We start from the raw sequence: 22,734 nt of genomic DNA, 5'->3' as shown, positions 1-22,734 counted from the left end.
TTCACAAATAACTGTTATACTTTACGTTTGATTTGGACTCGCATATTGTCCTGCAAGTGCGTCATAAGCTCCGTTTCCTATATATTCTGCAATACAGAGTGAAATATTACTGTCACATTTGTCTCTATGTCCAAACTTTAAACCCCATTCTATAATTGCGTATACTTTAGTTTTAAGTAGTTGTACGTTAATCAGTATTGGTTAGTGTCTAGATAGAATTATCTAGATGAAATTGCTTCATTTCATTTTTGCTAAAATATACATTATTTTCATCTGTGTATCAAATAAAAGATAATGTATATTTTAGTAAAGAGATAGGACAAAGCTATTTCATCAAAATTATCCAAATAACTTTATTTAGGTACCTATACCGGTAAACATTGATTGTATTATAGTTGTAAAAATGGACCAATCACACTCTCCTTGTATTTGATTATGATAGGTCAATTACAGCTACAATCACTTACAACTCCGTTTATTACGCAATTGCAGGGTATAAAGAAAAACGTAAACAATGAGGCATAAGTAAGACATAAGCATAAATAAGCAAATCAACATTTTGAATTTGCTTATAATGTTTACGTTATTTCTTTACTGCTCTGTACTGCGATTGACCGAATCGCTTACTGCTTTTTGTGCAATATCGGCTTTACTAGGGAATTCCTAGTATAAGATAAAGAAAATAAAAACAGTCTTGCGAGATGAACTTCAGGGATGTCATCCGCTCGATCTAACCCGCTTAGCCAAACGATCCGCAGCAAACTTTTCGCGACGAATTCGCGCAAAAGTTGCGGACTCCAGTCACCCGGGCGAAGTTTCGCATTGCGCTCTCTCGCTATAGAAGCCATGAAGATTAGTCGTTCGACAGTTTTTGAAATGGCCCGCGGAAACGTCCTCCCAAGGGACGCTATCCACGACCACGGCGAAACTTTCCCAACTTGTTGCCCGCCGCGGAAACTTTCCGCACGAACTGGAAAATTGCCCGTGTGTCCCTGCACGGCCATAGTTTTTCAGAGAAGCGATCCCCGTCTCGTTCCGAGGCGTCTAAACAACTTTCTCAACTTGTTGCCGCCTTCGACTGTGACCTGCACGGGAGTAAGTGGTTCACAAAACGGCTCGTTCGTCCATCGTGCGCTTCTCCATCATTCCCTCTTTCTCTCTTCGTATCTTGAGCTACCGATTTTATCGACTTCCCGACTTCCCGCGGGTACCAATGTTGTCTTTAGTCTCCGTTACTTCTGTCGTTACATCCTAATGGGAAATTGAACAGTCTGCTAGATTCTTCACTTTAAGGCAACTTCATTTTTTCTAGCACGTGAGAAATTGATTAGCAACTGCAGCGTTCGAAATTTAAGATTCTGCTAACTGCTTGATTATCAAAGAAAGTTTTGAATCCTCCAAAAAAATTTATTATTAATGATTGTTATTGTTTTCAAGTAAATTGTATGTAAAAATTGCTTTGGATAAATTAAGAATTTTTTAATAACGGACTATTTCTCTTATGTCCCTAACGTTCTCTTTTAAATTGTTTTAGTCTTTTGCAAATATTTTATGGAAATTTGCAAATAGCATTGTGAATCTTAAGAAATCATATCATCTTGATCACATCAATATACATACTAACGTCCCATCAAAATCATGTTTTTGACAAAGAAAAGTATTTAAAAATTCGCAGAATTTTAAATTCTGATGAATCGTCCTGGAATATTAGTGAACGGAAGGACAAGTGAATGGAAGGAAAAGTACGAAACGAGGGGAGGATTCGAGGAATACGTTTCACTAACCGGATCAAATAATTGCCATCTTGATAGACGAGGTAAACATCGAGAGCTCTTTCGAGAGGGGGAAGAGAGAGAAAGAAGAGGAGAGAACATGAAGGTTCCTGAGAAGAGGAAATGCCGTCGCGAGACTCTGGACTCTTATCGAGTCCCGATGTTACCCTCCACCTTTTCTCCGAAATTCGCCCCTCGTCGAAGACTCGGAGTGGCAGAGTCTGCAAATTCAATCTTACCCGAGACCTCTACCCATCTACACAGTTTGTTCCGCCTATTGATTCCTGGTTCGTAGCATGAGCTCCTTTTACCGAATCCGAACTACCGATTCGAATGTCTCGTGGCGAGGAAGCGAGATCCGGGCAAATGATAGAAATCCCGCCTGTGCTGGATTTTACAAGCTGACCTCGAGGGATCTCGAGAGAATTCTTAAGAAGCAGAAGCTGTAAGATTTCTCGTATTTAATAGTTACTGGAAAATATTTTCCAAAGTTCTAAAATTTCAGAATAGTTAAACGCTGAGAAAATAATCGAATGACAATTAATTTATATATAAATAAACGAACAAGGCCATACTCGCTCAAGTGCTGCCTAAGAATATTTTTGTGTGAATTTTGACAATTTCCAGTTTACAGCAATTTGCCTCAAGTGGAAATTGTAAAAATGCACACTATATTATTAGCCACAAGACCCAGCCTTGATCGAATCTCTCTTCTTCATCTATTCATACTGAATACTTCTATATGACGATTTTTATTTAGTATAATTTAATCCAAATAGAAAAAGTACCTTCTTCTGCGACCACTTCAATTTATATATAATAATGAAAATTGAATAATATCATATTTTATTTGTATGCGTGTAAAAAAAGTGTAATTGTATATATATCATTTTATATGATCACATGGAAATAAATATATATTCAATAATATATCTATATTACGCATCAGTTGTTTTTGTGATAATTAGATCGTAATAATCTCCGTGTAAAATTATATAATTTAATTATATTCATATAACGCAATTAAAACCACGTTAAAATAGCGTTATCGAAAATAACATATTGAATAAATGGTGACATTTATATAAGAAAATATACGAGGTCTGTTCAAAACGTATCGCGAATTTTGTGTTTTTTCAAAAATTATTTATTTATTCATGAATATCTATTTTGTCCCCTTCAAAGTAATCCCCATCAGATATTATACACTTGTGCCAACGTTTTTTCCAATCCTCGAAGCACTTCAAAAAATTATTTTTTGTGATCTTGTTCAGCTCCTCCTTCGATGCCGTCTTTATCTCCTCAATCGTAGCGTAGCGTCGTCCTTTCATGGGCCTCTTCAGTTTCGGGAACAAGAAAAAGTCACAGGGGGCCAGATCTGGGGAATACGGTGGCTGCGGCATCATTAGTGTGTTGTTTTTGGTCAAAAATTCGCGCACAAGCAACGATGTGTGAGCAGGGGCGTTATCATGGTGCAAAAGCCAATTTTTGTTCTTCCACAAATCCGGGCGTTTCTGGCGGATTGCTTCGCGCAAATTGCGCATAACTTGCAGGTAATATTCCTTATTGACCGTTCCGATTGGCCAATACTATTTTCTTCACTTCATCAATGTTTTCGTCTGTTGTTGACGTGCTCGGGCGTCCGGCACGCTCTTCGTCGTTCACATCTTCTCGGCCCTCTGAGAACATTTTGTACCACCGATAAACGTTGCTTCGGTCCAAGGTAGCTTCACCATATGCCACAGTCAACATTCGGAATGCGTCCGCGCACTTAATTTTGTTTTTCACACAAAACCGTATAAGTCAGTATCGACAGTTTAGGATTAATCAATATATTCCGATCGTACAAAAAATTCAGAAAGTTTGGAAAATCCTATATGCAATTCAGCATTTCTGTCAATATAATATGTATTTTAATAAGAATGCTGAGAGAATTGCATGCAGGATTTTTCAAATTTTCTGAATTATGTATAATCCGACGTTCATACATACATACACATACCTATATACATATGTGTGTGTGTGTGTGTGTGTGTGTGTGTGTGTGTGTATACACACAATTTAAAATCTATCAAAAAATGAAGCGTGCACGGATAAATGTAGATACACGACACTAAAAGCCCATGTGACACACAGCGCGAAGTGTAAATGCCACCGCGCCATAGACGCCATATAAACGATAATCCGCGAGCGCAATGTGATTAATAATAATTTGCCGGTCGGCATAAACGGAACCGATTAGCCGGCTTAGCCAAGCGTTATGGTAATAGGGAGCTATTACCCACCGACACCTGTGTACCCTTCTCCTCTGTTTCTCTCGCTTGCTTTCTCTTTCATTCTCTATTTCGTTCTCTATCTCAACATCCGCTCGTGTATCCGACTTCCGTTATACCCCTAGCTCATTGCTCAACTCTGTCCATATCTCTGTCGCTTTAAACGTACTCTCATGACGGCCAGTCACTTTAAATGCCGATCTGTATGTTCAATCTTGTTGGCGTTCATCGATTTGGCGCGGCTACCTTCTTCGGCTCTTCAATTTTCCATGTCGATAAGTAAACCTCTTCGAGAGTGCGTTGTAAAGGGTGGGATGTTGACGCGAATCCGACTCGCTCAAATAAAGTACGCAGTGACATTTGTAAATATCTCCAAAATCCCCATGAAATCATGACAAGCGTAGAAATCAATACTTGGATAAATCGGATAAACTTGAAAATATATTTTAATAAAATATTTTAATCTGCGAATATACAATAAATTTTTAATATATAAATATACAAATGTATTATTTAATATATAAATATACAAATTAAAAATGTACAAATGTATATTTATATATATATGGAAAGAATAGCTTTGTTAATCCTCTAAAACTTTCATAGTGGATTTCACTTGTAAAATGAAATTTCATTCTTAAAGATTTAAAATTCAGCCACTTTTTTAAAAGACTGACTCAGTTTTCACTCTTTACAATGAGATTCCTTTCCAAAGAATTTAGAGAGTGAGATAAATACACCTAATATTCGAATAAATGAATAAAAAATGAATGAAAATACTCATTTAAATACATTTTTTTTTATTCGTTAAGAAACGAATAAATATTTTTTCATTCATTTAAATGAATATTTTTTTAATATGATTATGAATATTTCCATTTCGTATTCACTTTTACTTTGTATTATCTGTATATAGCTTGCAAGCCTACAAGAAAAAACAGAAATCTATAAAAACAATGGCTACGATTACACCGTGTGCTTAGTCCGCGATTTATATGATAAGCGTTTTTGTTTAATCTATAGATTAAACAAAGACATTTTTATTGAGAATAAATAATATATCCCGGAATTTAATGTCCACAGATCATAATGAACGTCACGTCCAAGATATCCTATAAAATATTTATAACATTACTGTCATATAACCGGAACATTACTGTCATATATCGAAATATGTATGGCGCTTTATCAAATAAATAGATTTATAAATAAAAAATGTATATCTTTCCAAAATATTTTTCAAAATTTCTAAGTTTCCTTTACAACATCTGAATATTACAATGACAAAAATAAATAAAATTCATTTTTTTTACTTAAAGTCATCAAAGTACCGGTTATAGTTAAGAGGTAATGATTGATTAGAGTTTTCTTTTTCAATTTACATTTTGTTTGAATATTCGTTAAATATTCATAACTTTTTGTGAATAAATATTTTTTGAAATCTCAAAATTTTTTTGTGAATAAATATATGATTACATTTTCTTTATGTGAAAATTTTGGATAAATACAATTTGGAGCTCAATTATAAATTTGTATTCATCGGGCATATTAGAAATAAGTTATATATATGTATATATATATATGTATATATATATATATATATATCTGTAAATAATTTTATTAGATTATCAAAATAATTATACAGGTTGTTAAAAAAAAACCATTCATTTATATGGTAGTATATATTCTACTTACATTAGTAAAAAAAACTTTAGTGAACATAGATCGAAAGCTTAACTGTTTCTGAGATATAAACATCTGAGATATAACTTTATAATCACCAAATGTAGATCCTCACAATGACAATTGACTGATTGAAGCCGGTGAAATCTTCTGTTATAAAATATGTATAGAAATTGAATGAGGTTATACAGAACGAAGTTTATAAATACTGAGATAAATGCATGTGAAACGTAGAAGCCAGTAAGTCATTCTTGATGCTAACATACAAAAATATTTATATCTCAAAAACGATTGAGCTTTCGATCTATATTCATTAAGGTTTTTTTATTCAGTATGGTGTGTATACTACCTATAAAAGACCGTCTAATCAGAGTCTCTGGCCATCTTCTCCCCGGTTTGTGATTTTTCATCTATTCCATTTAAATGCATAATGAAAATACATTATGCTTTTACTTTAAATGCATCATACATGGCCATGGACTTGCTGTAATACTTATGATTAGACACTACAAAATTTTTACATTTTTTAAATTTTGATCCCCAGTTAGTCGCCTAAACGTGCCAGAATGTTCATCAAAAACTATAAAGTTTATAGAACGTCTCTATAGAGCTGCGACTTACAGCGCCTGTAGACTGAGAAGAAGTGAAAGAGCACGATTTTCTCTTTCGCACAATTTTGATGAAAAATCTGACACTTTAAATGACTAGACTATGATTAGAGAGTCTCTACTATCTACCGTATAAATACTGAATGGTTTTTTTAACACCCTGTATAAGTCATCCAAATAATTAGAAGAATGCCACGACTTTTTGCATTGCACATTGTGCTTGAACATCTTATAATTATTTTGATGATCTAACAAAATTATTTTCAGGTCTGTATTTAATTAAATTTTTAAATATTTTAGCAAAATCATTCTTTCCATGTATGAATAAAAATACACAAGATATTGTATATAAATATATTATAAAAATAAAATTAATTCAAGTCATTGCGTGACGATTCAATCGGTATAACACGACCGTCTAAATTTTTAATTAACGACGTTGAAACGGCATACATATAACATGTAATTAATTTTCTGCCAATTAAGGCGGCCGCCTTCGGAAATCGGCACGATGTCGGCTCGGACAAAGCAACGCGTGGAATTCCGCCTGAGAACGCTAGTGTGATACTCGTGTGGAATTAGTAATTAAGTAGCGCGCGCGAGAGAGACACAATTCCGGAAGCCGGCTGGTGTGACGGCGAGCATAATTGCCGGACACCAGGATAGAGATTCAATTCTCTCTCTCTCTCTCTCTCTCTCTCTCACTCACGTGCACCAAGGATTTGCATACTTCGTGTTTTGTATGCCGCGCGCGTGCGACGTGCGCGCGACGGCATTACGAAATTCGGTCGGAACGAGCGTGCATTTCCCTCTCGAACGTAGTTATAAACGAGTTACGTCGGGTGCCCCGCACGAATGTCGTTATGAGTTTCGCGTTTTCCCGATTTCAGTGCCCCCGTCACAAACAATGCGCGCATGAAACACCTCGCAACATCGGGACGGAAGAAAAGGGTACCATTTCATTTATCCGGCCGTCTGCGATCTCTCGGACATCGTAAATCAGCGCAATTAGCTGTACCTCTTGACGTTTTTCAGTTTTCCAGTTTAAATCACAAGCGTTACGTTTTAAAAACAGCAATGGATTTATTGTGGATAAGAAAAATTTGCTACTAAACTTATCGTTTAGAGAAGTATTTCTCTCGCGATACCAAACGATTTTACAGAAAATAGTACGTGCAGTAGAAAATATAAATATATAAGTCATTTTAATCGACTAAAAACCATGGTACAATAATTATATAGAAAGAATAGTTTTGCAGTAGTCTAAAAATTTATAATTTGAAATTAGACGGACGAAAATAAATAAGTTAAAAGAAATAATCCTATTTTCAGGTGTAAACAAATATTTCAGTTGATCGGAAATATATTATTTCTCTTAATCGATCTAAAAAAGTCAATAATCAGTTAAATACATACAAATCTGAAAATAATTTTGTTAAACTATTGAAATAGCCAAGTCTGTAAAATGCTCAAGTCTGGTTACTAAAATATAAAAATTTTTGCAACATTGTTTGTGCTTCAATTTTCTAAATATATAATTATTTTGATAGTCAAATTTATTTTTAGATCTGTATCTAAATTTTTAGCTAGATACAGATTTTAGATGTTTCAGCTAAATCATTTTTTTTTATATATTATTATATTTTCAATAATCTATACATTTATACATCTATACATATAACATAATTTTTCGAAGAATATAAAGATACATTCGATAGGCTTCAAAAATGATCCCAAAAATCTCAAAAACTTTTATATTGTATAATATAAAATAAAATTTAATAATCGTTTATAATAGATAAGAGAAACTATTACTTGTAGAACTCTTTTTATTTAACAATCAATTTAGCGTCCATGGTTCTAAATATCAATTGAAAAAGCAATATAATTATATACCCTCCATGTAATATCGATTATATAAATAAAAAGTTAATGGAAGGAAAACTGTATAAGTTTAGGAGAGCATAAACTATAACATCGTTTAGAAGAAATGTTTACGGTGGTATTGTACTCATGTTAACCGAGTTGCAGCATAATATCATAATATCAGTTGAGAGTTAAGTTTCAACGCGAATACGAGGCCACGTAGGCTAAGCGGGTGAACGGCCCGAAATTTATCGCGGCTTCTATAGCTCGCAAATTTCGCTGTAACATTGACACGGGGGGGATGCAACCTGCGGGCGGGGAGTTATTAACCGCGCTAACGATACAAGAGCCGGCAAGTAGGTAGTTGCTGACTCGTGCTTTCACGCCCTCGATCAAAGCATTTACGCCGAGGAGTGGGTGTCTCGAGCGTGCACCACTCTGAAGAGAATAACTTGGCCGGCATATTAGTTGCATCACCGCAGCAGCATCGTTCGACCGGGCGACGAAGCCAGGCGCACTAACCACGTCGATTAATCCACTTTGGAACTTGTCAAACTATTTTCCACCTAATACAACTGGGCCGTCAATGGATACCCCTTGCATTCTCAGACTGCTGATGTTACCATTCGAAGCGTATCACTATGAGCGTATCGTTATGAAGTAATACTTGTGATCATCCAATTGAATCTACTCGCACTAATGTTTTATCCAAGAAATGATCAAAACTTTAAAGTCTATCTACACGTGCTTCGAAAAACACGTGTTTTGGTAAATTAAGAATTTTTAATAATATATACGAAGAGATTCATACGTGAAATTTATTTTTTTTTTACATTTTACTGGAAAATAAATTAGATATATAAGTATATTTAAATTTCCGCATTCTATTATTTTTCTATTAGTAAGATTGATTAATCTATATTTTGAAAAATATATAACAATTCGTAGTTGGACAATTAATTACATTTTTAGTTTAATTGAAAATAAACATTGAAGAAGTACGTATTTATCATTAAATGATTTACTTCATCGCACTAAGATCTAACTTTAACTGTTTTGTGGTGCTTTTTTACTCAATTTGATTTATTTACAAACAGTCCAATTTAACTTATTACTATCAAAAGGCAAATACTTTGATTAAAATATTTATACCAGTTTTTTTATATATTAATAAATATATATTTAAAAAAACTACAGAAATTTATTTATATACATGCCTAATAAAATATGTTTATATTTTTAATAATTCTTAAGGTGTTCAATTTTGAAACTTCTCGTTTACAAGGTGTCCGATAAATTTTAACAAAGCGCTTATGTGTAGATAGAACGGACTAAATGAATTGAAAAGCCCTCTATCACAATTTTGCAATTTTCACAATAGTTAACACGATATTAATTACTAAAAATCACTGAATTTTAGTTTTCAATATTTTTTTATTCAAATATTATCAATTTTATAGAAAAACAGCAAGAGACAAAAAATTGTTTATTTTTTTTTTGTCAAAACTTATCGGATAACCTGTGTATATACATTAAACTAACAAGGGAAAAAATTGTATTTTTTTAATCGGCCTCTCAGCTCAAAAGCTTCCATTTCATGCTAAAAGAACAGTTCTAAATTTTTATCAAACGATATTAAGATTTAAAGGTCGCTAGTGAACAATTCTTAAATCAAAATTTCAATTTTCTTTAATATATGTTTGATTTGATGCAAAAATGATTTAATTCGGATTTTAAATGTAACACTGTATATTTTTTCGCTGAACACGATGTAATAATTCATTTAACCCTACGATACACATCTTAAGAAAGGTACTAGTTAATGTCAAAGGAAACCTAATTAATGTCAAAAAGTGATCAAATTTCGAGTTCAAAGTAGATTTTGGCAAGATTCTATGCGTCCAAATGAGTCGTTACTTTCCTCAAATTGTAGGTCTGTTCACCTAGAACAAGATCCAGTTTGAATTTTCCCGGAATCTTCAACAGAACCTTTAAAAGTTGCATTTAATTTGATTATAAAATGTTTTTAAGAAAAGAATAATTTTTTTTAGAAGTTTTAAAATATATCGCTTTGTGATTTTGACATCCTCAAATCAAATGCCTCAATTTGGCAATAAAAAACTGTATCAGAAAATGAAATGAGTACATAATACAAAAAAATATGATTTAACTAATGTATATCTGAAAGTTGCAAAAAAAATAGTCTATAAAAGATACTTAAAAATTTACTTTTAAAATTTAGTATTTATATATATTATTGAAATAAATCTTCATTTAAGTATGGCGAAATAAAATTTTATTTCGAACAAATAAACCATTTATTTTTTTATTTTTTACAATTAATGAGATATATTTCACAGACGTGTATGTATATTTCGTCATCACAGTCAAATTTTTTCATAACCAATAAATATTAAAAAGAACGTCACATGTAACATTTGCTTGTGAATACTTTTTTCTCTCAGTATATGTACACTGGCGGTATAAAGCTTGGCAGTATAATCACTGATTTTAATAAAATTTTAGATAGTGCACTCATAAAAGTACTATAATAAAACCGCAGGATCCTATTTAACCATTCTCGAAAAACAGCAATAAAATGTTTTCTAGTACCTTTAACGGAAGAGAGTTTTCGTTTGAGAAAAAAGTTGAAATATTCGCAAGCAAATATTATATGCAACATTACCTTTAATATTTATTGGTTATAAAAAAATTTTAATGTGACATGAATAAATGCGTTTCTCTGAAATATATCTCATTAATTGTAAAATAAATAAATGGTTTATTTGTTAGGAATAAAACTTTGTTTTGCCGTATTAAAATAAAGATTTATTTCAGTAAAATAAATCGTATTCCACAAATAATATTTGAAGTATCTATTTCTCAGTAAAAGAAACACAATTATGAAATGTGGTTAGTCTAACGATCATTATTTGATCACGAGCTTATTTCTTCGTATGAAAATCTGATTTTTCCGTACAGGTGTAGCTGCTGTAGTAACGTCCGCAGACGGGCACGGCTTCGACGCGCACCTACGCGGCCCTAGCTTCGTGCTGGAACCGCCGTCGAGGATTGAATTCTCCAATTCCAGCGGCGCCTGGTTGGACTGCACGGCCTCCGGAAGTCCACCGCCCAACATCGACTGGTCCACCGCGGACGGGCATCCGGTGAACGATGTGTCGGGCGTGCGAAGAGTGCTCAGAAATGGCACTCTGGTACTTCTGCCGTTTCCGGCCGCGGCCTATCGGCAGGACGTTCACAGTGCCGCGTATAGATGCGTGGCGAGCAACACCGTCGGCAGAGTGCTCAGTCGCGATGTACAAGTCAGAGCAGGTAAGCGGGATTCGTGATTATGAAATTTATGTCTATGCGTGAAAAGCAAAATACATATTCCCTGGTAGAAATGTATGCAGTTTTCCTAGATGTGTCCAATTACACTGTCTAGTCTTACTGTATTCTCATTAGTTGTGACAATACTGTATAGAAAGTTGACAAAATTTAGTAGAGATTTATTCAGTGGCTGAAGCGATTTTCCTGATAAAAGTACAATCTGCGTGAATACCTGCCTAATTATTGTTTAGTATTGTTAGATTATTATTAGTTAAAATACCACGTACCACATAATGTATTTATTATTCTGTTTATGTTCAATAAATAGGTACATTTTGATTAGAATTCTAAGTTTTTTTTATTTCTCGGTTGTTCGACAAAAATTATAAACTGTCCAGTAATTACTCAAAAAATGTATCCTACTAAGATTGGAAAAGAAACATCTTCAAATTCGAACTACAAAATAGCAAAAATGCAGTTATAAAATTTATAATATAACTTACGATATAATTAAGTACAATATAATTTAGAGTACATTGAATAAAGTTTAAATGACATAAGGGGAAAGTTAAAACAAAATTGATAACTTTGTGGAGCAAATTGCTCTGTCGAATCCTTTTCAATTTACCTATTTGTTGCGCAACTCCTATTGTCATCAAAAAAACTCGCAAACGTTTTATCGCGTTATATACATCCCGCGCAATTACATCCGTTATTTACCGAAGTATCCTTTAATTAAGGAATGGCAAGCGCGTAATCGGGACGGCCGTCATATTAGAGCTTTGCTCGCTACCACCGCGTGCACTGGACCATTGGAAAAGTCTATTAAGCGGATTACGCGAATGCCGCGGATATTTGGCGCGAGTCAACAGTAATTGCGACGGTTGCCTCTTGCGTGCGATAAAACGCAGAATCGCGGATAGGCCGGTTTTACACGAGCTATGTAATCGAGCAGCGAATCCTCGCATAGCATTGTGTCCGAATGCAATTCGGGAAACCGCAAACCTCGCGTTGGCTTTGTGTAAAGGAATTTGGTTGCACACGGGACATGTCTCTATTTAGTTAAGAAATATTTGGCGATTAAAATAACAGCACGTTAAATACGTAAATAAAGAAATCATTCTGATAGTCTGTTCTTATAATTAAATACATATTAGATGTATTCCGCATCTCTTGTTTAAAGAAATGTCCATAAGTGCGGCTTGGTTTCTCCAATCAAATATTTTGTATTCTTTGAAACATTATTATATGTCACGAGATTATCGCAAATTTATTAAAAATCTTAAGACTGGGTTATTATCATGCAATAGTTTTAATTATAGATATACGTATTATCATGTAATAGTTGTAATAATGAAAACAATATTGTCTATACCATGCTCCCCCCTATACCATGCTCTATATAATTATTGTTGCTGTGTACCGTAAGAAATATTCCTTTCAAACAATATGCAATTTAATTGTTCGTATGGAGAGAAAATGCTGATTGTGTGAGAAATCAGTGTGAAACAGGCGTTAGAACCGAATCAGTGCTTGCCGAGCACCGATGCAGATGAGATGCGCGTAGGTTCCTTTCTGGTCGCGCAGTGTAATTACCTCTTAAAAAAAAACGCAATCTGAATGCAAATCCGTGGCAGCTGCGAGGTCGACCCGACGCTTTCAGGATTTCCAACTACTAACCCCCTCGCGGCCATAAAGTTCTGCCCTGGACGTGTGACCGTTAATTAAAACTTTACTTTCAGTTCTTTCTCTCTCTCTCTCTCTCTCTCTCTCTCTCTTTCGATTTAACGGAAGAAATTTCTTTTCCACGCATGCTCGATAAAACAGGCGTGCTTTATACGAGCGATTAGGTGCCAAAAATTATGAACACGTTTGTGGTAATTTCAAAGGAAAATAGTTAAAGTTAAGTCCGGTTATAAAGAATCTCGTAAATCTATAAATCATCATATATATATATGCAAAATGATTGCATAACGAATCATGATTTTAAAATAAAAAAAAATCATATCATTATGTAACGTTAATTTCTGTTGTGTATACAGAGTGAATCAAAGTGTTACAGATTTATATTTCAGGAAGCATTATAGAAAAATATTTTATACAAAAGTTATTAGTTTGAGACATAAGATGGTGTCATTGGTTTGACCCTGGGAAGTTGTTTGAAGATCACGTAAGAGTTAAATCTATTATCAATTTCTTAAATAGAACTTCATACATTTATTGCATATTCTTAGCTTACGCCGAAAAGCTGTCAAATCACTGGAATAAAATATTTTTTCATTAAATATTTTTCGAGTCATAAAGCTTGAAAGTTACATCAGCATTACTCTTGGCGTTACTCAAGGTATCCGACCGACGGTTAAAAAATCTCTTGAATGTTGTTCAGGTTCATGACTCAGATAACGTTTGTCAAGATCAAAGCCTCGAAAGAAGCCTCTTAGGAAATGCTAATGCTGACGATATTGTAACTTTCAAGCCTTATAACTCGAGTAGTACTTAATAAAACAATATGTTATTATAGTGTTTATAGTGCTACGACAATGTATAATAAAAAATGGGGGGTTCCATTAAAAAAATTTAAATACCTTGACCTGTCCTTGGTAGCGCCACCCAAGATCAAACCAGTGATGCTTTCATGCAATTAAAATAGGACACCCTGCATACGTATATATATTATACATACATGTATAATATAGGTGTCTTATAAATGGGACTAGTACTATCACATTTTCTTTGTCAAAAAATAAGCATCTGTTTTCCTTTGTAAAAATTTTTAGAAGTCCATATTTGAGATTTTATGCTTAATATAATAAATTCCCTGTATATGCGTGTGTGTGTCTGATTCTATATAAATGACTTTATGTAAAAATGTATTTCAATACACAGTGAATTTACTGTTTGGTTCTGTAAATTTTCATGTAAAATTTTATTGTTGTAATTAAATTCATTATTTACATTTTTTTAATACTGACAAAATTGTTTTTTCACTAAAAAAAGAGTATTTTTCGGCTATAATGAATTACGTCAACTTAAATGAATCTTTTTCAAGTATGTCATTGTAGAAATAAAAATGTTAAATTTAATTATATCAAAATTATCAAAATTTTTATACAAAAGACATTTACATGAACAATCAGGAAACAGCAAATGATACTATATTGACATATTAAACGAGATATTTTAAAAATAATGCATTTCTGAAAATTTTACTAAACGGAAAAGATGCTTCTCTCTTCTTTGAATATATATTACCGTTCTTTATCCTATCTATACATATATATGGGATATTCTGTATACTCGTCTCCAAAATAACATCTATGTATACATTGTGCGGTATTTTATATAAAAGTCCTCTAATATCCTCCTCGAGTGATGATATCATAATTCAACGCAATATTTCTCACGCGAGTTGCGAGATATACGAGAAAGCGGGACGACGATATGCGAGTGGAAACAGGAGAAGCAGGAATCAGGGAGCTGAAAGGGAGAAAAACGCGAGAGACAAAGTCTTCGCACGGTTTGGAGAACCTTCGAGATGACGAAGGAGAAGGAATACAGAGAAGAAATTCAGAACGCCGTAGTCGGGGCTTTAGCCTCCGCGTCGTGGCGTCGCGACGTCGGCCTGTCAGACTGCACCGTCGGTGGCGGAGCTGGCCGTCGCCCTTGGAATTTTCACGTAAATATCATCTCCGGAAGAGAGAGAGAGAGAGAGAGAGAGAGAGTGCACGATGCTCCTCGTGCGCGAGAGAGGGATGCCGGGCACAAAAAGGAAAGAGAAAAGGAAGAGGAAGGAAGGTGGGTGGGGGATGAAGCGAGACGTTCGTTATGCGCTCGCGTCGCCTCATGCCTCGACGCATCCTCGACGTCGAGATTCACCCGACGGTTACGACGTAACGACGTGTGCGACACCCTCTGTAGTCTGTGTATATACATAGTGTCATACACACCCGTGTACAAGGTAACGCGCTTTCACGGTGTAGCAAGACGGCGACGATGTAATTGAAAACGAGACTGCCGGCGTAACTGCGATTGCTTTTTCATTACGGCGGCAATTAGAGACACAGACGTAGACACAGAATCGGTGTTCGCTCTGTCTCGTTACGCTGTTAGCCCGACATAATGACGACGTGTAATCTTTTTACACCGCCCGCTTGCTTTTTTTTTTTCCTTTTGAAAAAGCGAAATAATGAACTTTAAAAAGTGAAATGCAATTGCGAACCGAGAGACGAGCTATTGTATGTAATTATCTTAATTATCGTAACAATTATAAATAGAATACAATAGTATTTTTTATGGCGTGCCAATTTTTCATTTTTTTTTTCTTTTTTTTTTTTTTTAGGAAGAAAATTTTATTTTGTAGAAACGGAAATTACTACGTAAGCTATTGTTTTGCAATTTGTACTAGATTGCTGGAACACGTGGCTTTATGTGAGATTTTATTGCTGTTTGCAGTGGTGGCTCAGGCATACAAAGTCGAGGTGGAGGTGACGGGGGGCGCATCGAGGGGATGCACTGCAATATTACGCTGCATCATACCCAGCTACGTCAAAGATTTGGTGCGCGTCGTATCCTGGCTGCACGAACCTTCGTCCTACGTATATCCCTCGCCACAAGGAGGTAAATGTTTATAACGAAAATCTGCATATACGAGCGTGCCCTACATTTCTTTGTGGAAACGCAAAATTTCGCGTGCATCGCAAAACCTAACTAAAGTCCAATTGAAAAATCCGAAAGGTATACCTTTCATGTCCACGTATAAAAGATTTTGCCCAATAAAGTAAATCATTTTATGCGAAAAAGATGGATATTGATTGCGAGAAAATAAATTTCCGCAACAAAATATGTACTATACTATATATACGTAAGAATTAAGTCGCGCCAGTGAGGTAAAATAATGAGGAACAACATGTTGGCAATTATTTTATATTCCGTGTGCACTAGGCGCGATTCGCCGCCAAAGATTTTCGGTGAAGACTTTGTGATAACTTTTAACATAATTACATTTTAAAAGCTCTGTATTATTTGCAAAAGCAATTTATTGTTAATTTTCCATATCACTTTATAGTTATATTGCGATTTTCTTTCTCTACATCCCTCGTTATCGTGGTGATCAATATGAGATCTCGTTATTATGTTGATTAATACATGTCTAAATAAAATATTGAATCGAGGTATTATTCCGTTTTTGTTATCATTTTTAATTTCGTATTAATTCATATTCTTATACATAGATTAATAATTTTTATTTTCACAAATATGTATCTAGATATTTAATAATTAATAAAAAATAAAGTTTACTATTACACACGCACACACGCAGCTGGGTCTTCAAATAATTTCGTTTAATCCGGGCTTTCGCGGCGCAAAGGCTGATACGAACTCGGGCGGGAAACATCCCCGGCGGATTATCACAGATGTAGTGCGATGGCAATAGAAGGAGAAAAAAAAAGAATAACATATGGATATAGTGACAATACGAGGCGATTTCAGCGTAGTCTCTATATGGGGACTCGCTACGGCCGTCGCCTGCAAGAACTAAAATTTAATATCCGCCGCGGACGCCCGCGCTGAAATTTAATATCCACAATAATGCGGCGTCTCCTTCCGCAACTCGCGGTGCGGGATGTGCGAGTCGGGATTGTCGGGTTCATTAGTAGCTCACGGAGATTAATCAGATTTGCTGTAAACGCGAGTCCGCCCCAGAAAATTGCGTACAAGGGTGCAAGATAGAAGAGTTATACATAATTAAACATTTCGCGCGCCACGATTTGATTACGCGGTTGTAATTAGCAGTCGCTAAGAATAGTAGACAACTAGTAGACAACAAAAAGCCATGTTGTTATCTTATACCTATATCATGGGCGGATGTATGCATAAATTCTTTTTTGCTTATAAAAACATTCGATACTGCATTACCTCTAGATACTTTAATCGAAATCGATTAATCGTGAAAGATTTCAACATTACAATATTTATTTACATGAAAAGAACGGTTTTGCCTACAGTATCTAAAAATTTAGCTAGATCTTGCACATTTGAAAATAATTATTATATGTTGGATTATCATAAAATACTCATAGAAAATTATTTTTTGGCAGTTCAACAAAATCATTTTCAGATCTGTATATCTAGCTAAATTTTTAGATATTCTAGCTAAATTTTTAAATATTCTAGCTAAATTTTTTAATATTCTAACTAAATTTATTCATTAAACTCTTACTCGTTTTTCCCATGTATGGAAAGAACGGTTCTGCTAAGTATCTGTGAAAAAATTAAATATATGTCTAAAATTAAATATATATATATATATATATATATATCTAGAAAAAATTAGATGTAGATCTAGAATTAAGTATAGAAAATAATTTTAATGGCCTATCAAAATAATTATGCATGTCGCTCAAGCATAATGAGTAATGCTGCAAAAAGCATTGCTTTTGACGTTTTAGTAATCAGCTTGCTGTATGTATAATTATTTTAATGGTCCAACAGAATTATTTTCAAATTTATATCTAGCTAAATTTTTAGGTATTTTTGCAAAAATCATCCTATCCATGCAGTATAATAACCTCATATTGCATGGAAAGATGTTTTTACGCCGTATCTGCGATCGCGATTGTGTCGGTATCAGCTAGAACGTAATTCGCTGCATGTACGTGGCGCCCAGCTCGTGTACTCCACATATACATACATATATACACATATTATATATATATATATATATATATACATATATATATAATACATATGCGTGTCGCATCTATCGTGAATGGAACCACGCGCACTCGGCTATATAGGCTCCGGTCCGTCGAATGTAATATCTAAACTACATAGACCATTCGGTCCACCTGACTTAGCGGACAATCTATTCAGAAGGCTGCCTTATCGCAGCTGCCGCTCTTAGCTGCTATAATGTCTCACGAACGAGCTCACTCAGCCGCGTAAGTGTATGCACAGTTGTTATACACGACCGTAAAAGTGCAGATACATTGTATGCAAAATATTTTCGTACATAAATGCAAAAATATTGTCGGTATTACAGAAGTGTCTGATGAAACCTCTTATAATTTTTGTCGCGTTAATTCTAACGAGAAATATTTTAATAACAGATTCTATGATGAATTGAAATCGAATTTTTTCTATCGCTCCAATTGTCATTAAATTCATTAAACTAAAAAATTCCAATTTACTGTAATCACGAAAATTTGTTGCAAAAAAGGTCTTGCTAATTATTTTCTTTCGAGATTCTTTTTTTATTTTCGATTATTGGATATTCATCTCTATTCTACATTAAGCATTTGTCATTAAGGAATATCCTCTCTAATATTGTCAAATACCAAATCTGTCATTAAACTATTAATCAAAATATCATTAAGCTAATTAATAATGAGAAATTTCTAATAAACCGAAAACCTTGCAACTCAATTAAATTTACTTTCTAAATTTCTTGGAGTGAAATCTCACTCCAAAAGAGTGAAAATATTGCCACTGTTGAAAAAAAAAGTGAAAATATTTACACTCTTAATAAGAATGACAGAATTTCACTCTATTTTTGGAGTGAGATTTTATTCTTTTGGAATGAAAATCTGTCACTCTTATTCAGGAATGCAAGTATTATATGTATTTTCACTCTTGTTCAATTGTAGCAGTATTTTTAGAATAATTCCGTATATACGCCGCGTCTAGCAATAATTACTTAATTTATTAAATATTATTTACTATTTTTAAGATAAACGGACTATGTCAGTAAAAACTTTGTACTGTCTACAATTATGAAAAAAATATTAAATGTCCGAAATACTTATTTCTCGTATTAAAAAAAGAATTTTTTGAAACCCTTGCATTTTTGCCGTATATTCTATAGGGGTAAGATATACGGGTTCTCATAGGGTGGGGTGGGGGGGGGGTGTGTCATGTCGAAATTTACGAATAATGCATATAAATAAGACGTAAAATGCTACAATAACTTATAAAATATGTTTATAAAGTTTTATTAAGAAATAAGAATAAGTATGTATATGAAGTAATAGATAATAATTACAATCTTCCTACATTAAATATTACAAGTACATGAGGTACATATTTCATGTAATGTGTTTATTGCATTTAGTACATTAAATCTAATCTGCGCATTTTAGGCATAAATCCCGCCCGCTAAAAATGCCGTATATCCCAAACAGGAATACACAAACAACAAAGTAAATAAAGAATACAAGAGCAAAGCACTTGTACTTTGCTATACAACATGCTTTACTATTCATCTACACTTACGTATCACGAAATAACTACTTTTACGCGCCCTACAGTAATTACATATTTTATGTAGATTATAATTTATGATGGCGCTACTTATTACAGTGACAAATCGATTCAACTCACATTAATAATTTTATTAATATTAATAATAAGAAACTGATATCATAACACAATACTAATATAACGTAAAAGCATGTAGCAGAATAGCTGCTAATTACTCGCACTCCTTCTATTTTTTCCTTACTTCTGCGGTGTAAATTCCAGCGCGACGTATTTGCCGAACTCTTTTGGAGTGAGGTTTCACTCCAAGAAATTTAGAGAATAAATTTAAATCTAGCTATTTTGCATATATCGAAAGATAGAATAATTTTAATCTCTATCGAATACATTATTCGGTGTTCGTGCGCGATGTATATAAGTAACGTACGAAATAGTAATCGTACAGGTAAAGCGCGATTCGTAGATCCCGAAAAGGCTCAAGTTTCTAGGACAGGCTTCGCAACTGTTTAGGATAATTGTGGTCGTTAAGCGTTGTGGTCGGGCTTATCTAAGGAACCCCCGAGCTTAGTTCGGGCAAGAGAGAAAAGCGTGGAGAGACGGCGACCCTGTGTCACGTAGATCGGACAAGGGTGGAGTCCGCGGAATTAGCGTAATTATCGTGCAGTTGAGTGTGGCCGTGCCCGAAAATAATCCGGCGTGGCGTTATCATAGTCGTTAAAGATAACCGACACGGTTTATCGGGAAACGTTGATCCCAATTATTGCCACCGCGCATTCAATATGAATAATACGACGGGATTAGGAAGTCGTGTATTATTCATGCACGGCAAGCGAAACTCTATCGAAGTGTTGTTTCGGGCTTACGAATTTTGCGGTCGATTGCAGAAAGTAAATACCTTGATACATAATGCAAGATGAAAAAGAACAGAAAAAGAACAATACTCATCCATAATCACATTATCATTTGGCTCGTTTGCTGCAATGATATAACTAAAAAAATTGTCATTTTTTTAGCTACTTGCAGAAGAAGAAACGGAACAAAGAAGAAAAGAATATCTTAAAACGGTCCAAATTTTAGTCATGTCCAGACAGCATGTCAAAATCGGAGTTAAAGATGTCTTTAAAGACGTGCTGTGTGGGCATTCGTGTATTATCTAGATATTTTTTAAAATTTGGATCAAACTTGTTCTGACTAGACTAACTCTAGTAACATAATTCATTAGCGCAATATTCCCTCAATATATCCCTAATGCATATTAATGTTTAATCAATGTATCGTCAATGAATTTTGCTATTACAGAATGGCCCTATTTTATGATATTTTAAGAGAACATACTTTTATTCAATAATAAAAATAACAATTAATATTGAAGAACTCCTTGATATTTAACAATATAAAGACTAGAATGTAAGGGGAAGTAGGAGCCAGCACGGTACTCGATGCGCAAGTGTAATAATGGAAATGTTTATACGTCCATTTTTAATGTAAAGTATATAAAAATATTAAAAGTTTCCGACTTACTTCAAGTCATTCTCAACGGTATTAATATAATTCTAATTCAGCACAATGTTTTTATTCCTCTACAATCACAGTTATTACATCATAATTGCATTTTTTAAATGAATAACACAAAATTCTCTCTCTAACGTTTCGCAACATTAAAATTCACATTTTGGAAAACTTAATTTTTTTAATTAATTATTGTTACAAGTCAACGATATATACAAGCTGTCCCAAATCTACGATAATTTTTTTTGGTAGTCAGATAAATTTTTACGAAATCTACTTTTACCGAGAAAAATGGCTAGTACGCTGCCATCATCTTGTCAGAATTTCAAGCTCGAATGTATAAGCCTACAAAAAAAAAGTCGATGGCAAAGATACTTTAGTATCAGGTTTTCTTGGGACATCTTGTATACCGTATGACGTCTTTCGATACGTTTGACATTTCACGACGCTTCCGATCGCTACGTTTTGTAGATGGCAAGTTCCACCTGCTTCCCACGGGAGAGCTTCTGGTGCATAGCCTCGAGTTCAGCGATCAGCTGAACGGCTACAGATGCCGCACAATGCACCGTCTCACGAGACAAGTCGTCGTTAGTTCTATGGCCAACATTAGGATAGCAGGTGAGTCTAGGTAATACCGATAAGTTTCCAAGGAAACTATCGTGCACATCACCGGAAACGTTGTTTGTGTGACACGCCAAGTTTTCTACATTCTGCTTCACAGATCACAGAGGCGTAATGCCTCCCGTGATACTCGAAAACTCCGGTGTCGTACACGTCGCCCAGGACGAATCGACGTCGTTAGTCTGCGTGGCGCAAGCCTGCCCTTCGCCCGAATATCGGTAAGTGTTTGCGAAAGTCCTCCGACACTCGACGATCTCAAGAGCGAAGGCACCGCACTTTGATCTTTATTCACAATTTTTTTATCGTTCAAATTTTTATTTACTTTATAAAAAAAAAATTACAACAATTTTTTTTACAATGAATAAAAGAAGATATAAGAAGAGAGGATGTTAAGAAAGAAAGTTCTTTTCATCTCTTTTTTCCATCCTTCTCCGTCGTATGTAAAACTCAAAAAAACCTTTTCAACAAAAAGAAGATATCGAGAAGACGTTAAGAGAAGTTCTTTGTATCCGACTTTCAGACAGTTTCTTTACAAATCGTGACGCATTAAACGCACGGCAATAAAAATTAACGTTCTCTGTCTTCTTCTTTTGTTATATTTCTCTACGTTCGTTTAAGAAAATACGTTTAAGAAAAATCTCATTGCGATGAGATGCTCGGACGTGCGAGAGAATCGCAAAAAGGGATACGCTCTCATACGACGTCTGTCGATATTTTTCGTTGAGTCGCAACGCCTCGGAAAAGTATACCCGCTCATTCACCGTTTCAGCATAGTACTACGCGCGTAATAGTACTAAGCGCCGTAAGCGGCAACTC

General features: G+C 34.4%; 1 protein-coding gene across 1 annotated transcript in view; it reads left to right on the top strand.

Annotated features, from left to right (window-relative positions):
• Positions 1-22,734, top strand: part of LOC108750339 (Down syndrome cell adhesion molecule-like protein Dscam2) — a 144,295-nt gene that overhangs the window by 67,839 nt on the left and 53,722 nt on the right. Inside the window, exons 2-5 of the mRNA XM_018489728.1 lie at positions 11,185-11,535; positions 15,985-16,149; positions 21,769-21,915; positions 22,019-22,136. Coding sequence (XP_018345230.1) covers positions 11,185-11,535; positions 15,985-16,149; positions 21,769-21,915; positions 22,019-22,136 — 781 coding nt within the window. The remainder of the gene's footprint in view (positions 1-11,184; positions 11,536-15,984; positions 16,150-21,768; positions 21,916-22,018; positions 22,137-22,734) is intronic.

The sequence above is a fragment of the Trachymyrmex septentrionalis genome, unplaced genomic scaffold (assembly GCF_001594115.1).
Source record: "Trachymyrmex septentrionalis isolate Tsep2-gDNA-1 unplaced genomic scaffold, Tsep1.0 scaffold36, whole genome shotgun sequence".
Lineage (NCBI taxonomy): Eukaryota > Metazoa > Arthropoda > Insecta > Hymenoptera > Formicidae > Trachymyrmex > Trachymyrmex septentrionalis.
The sequence above is the reverse complement of the archived record's forward strand: the minus strand, read 5'-3'. Positions and strand labels throughout refer to the sequence as shown.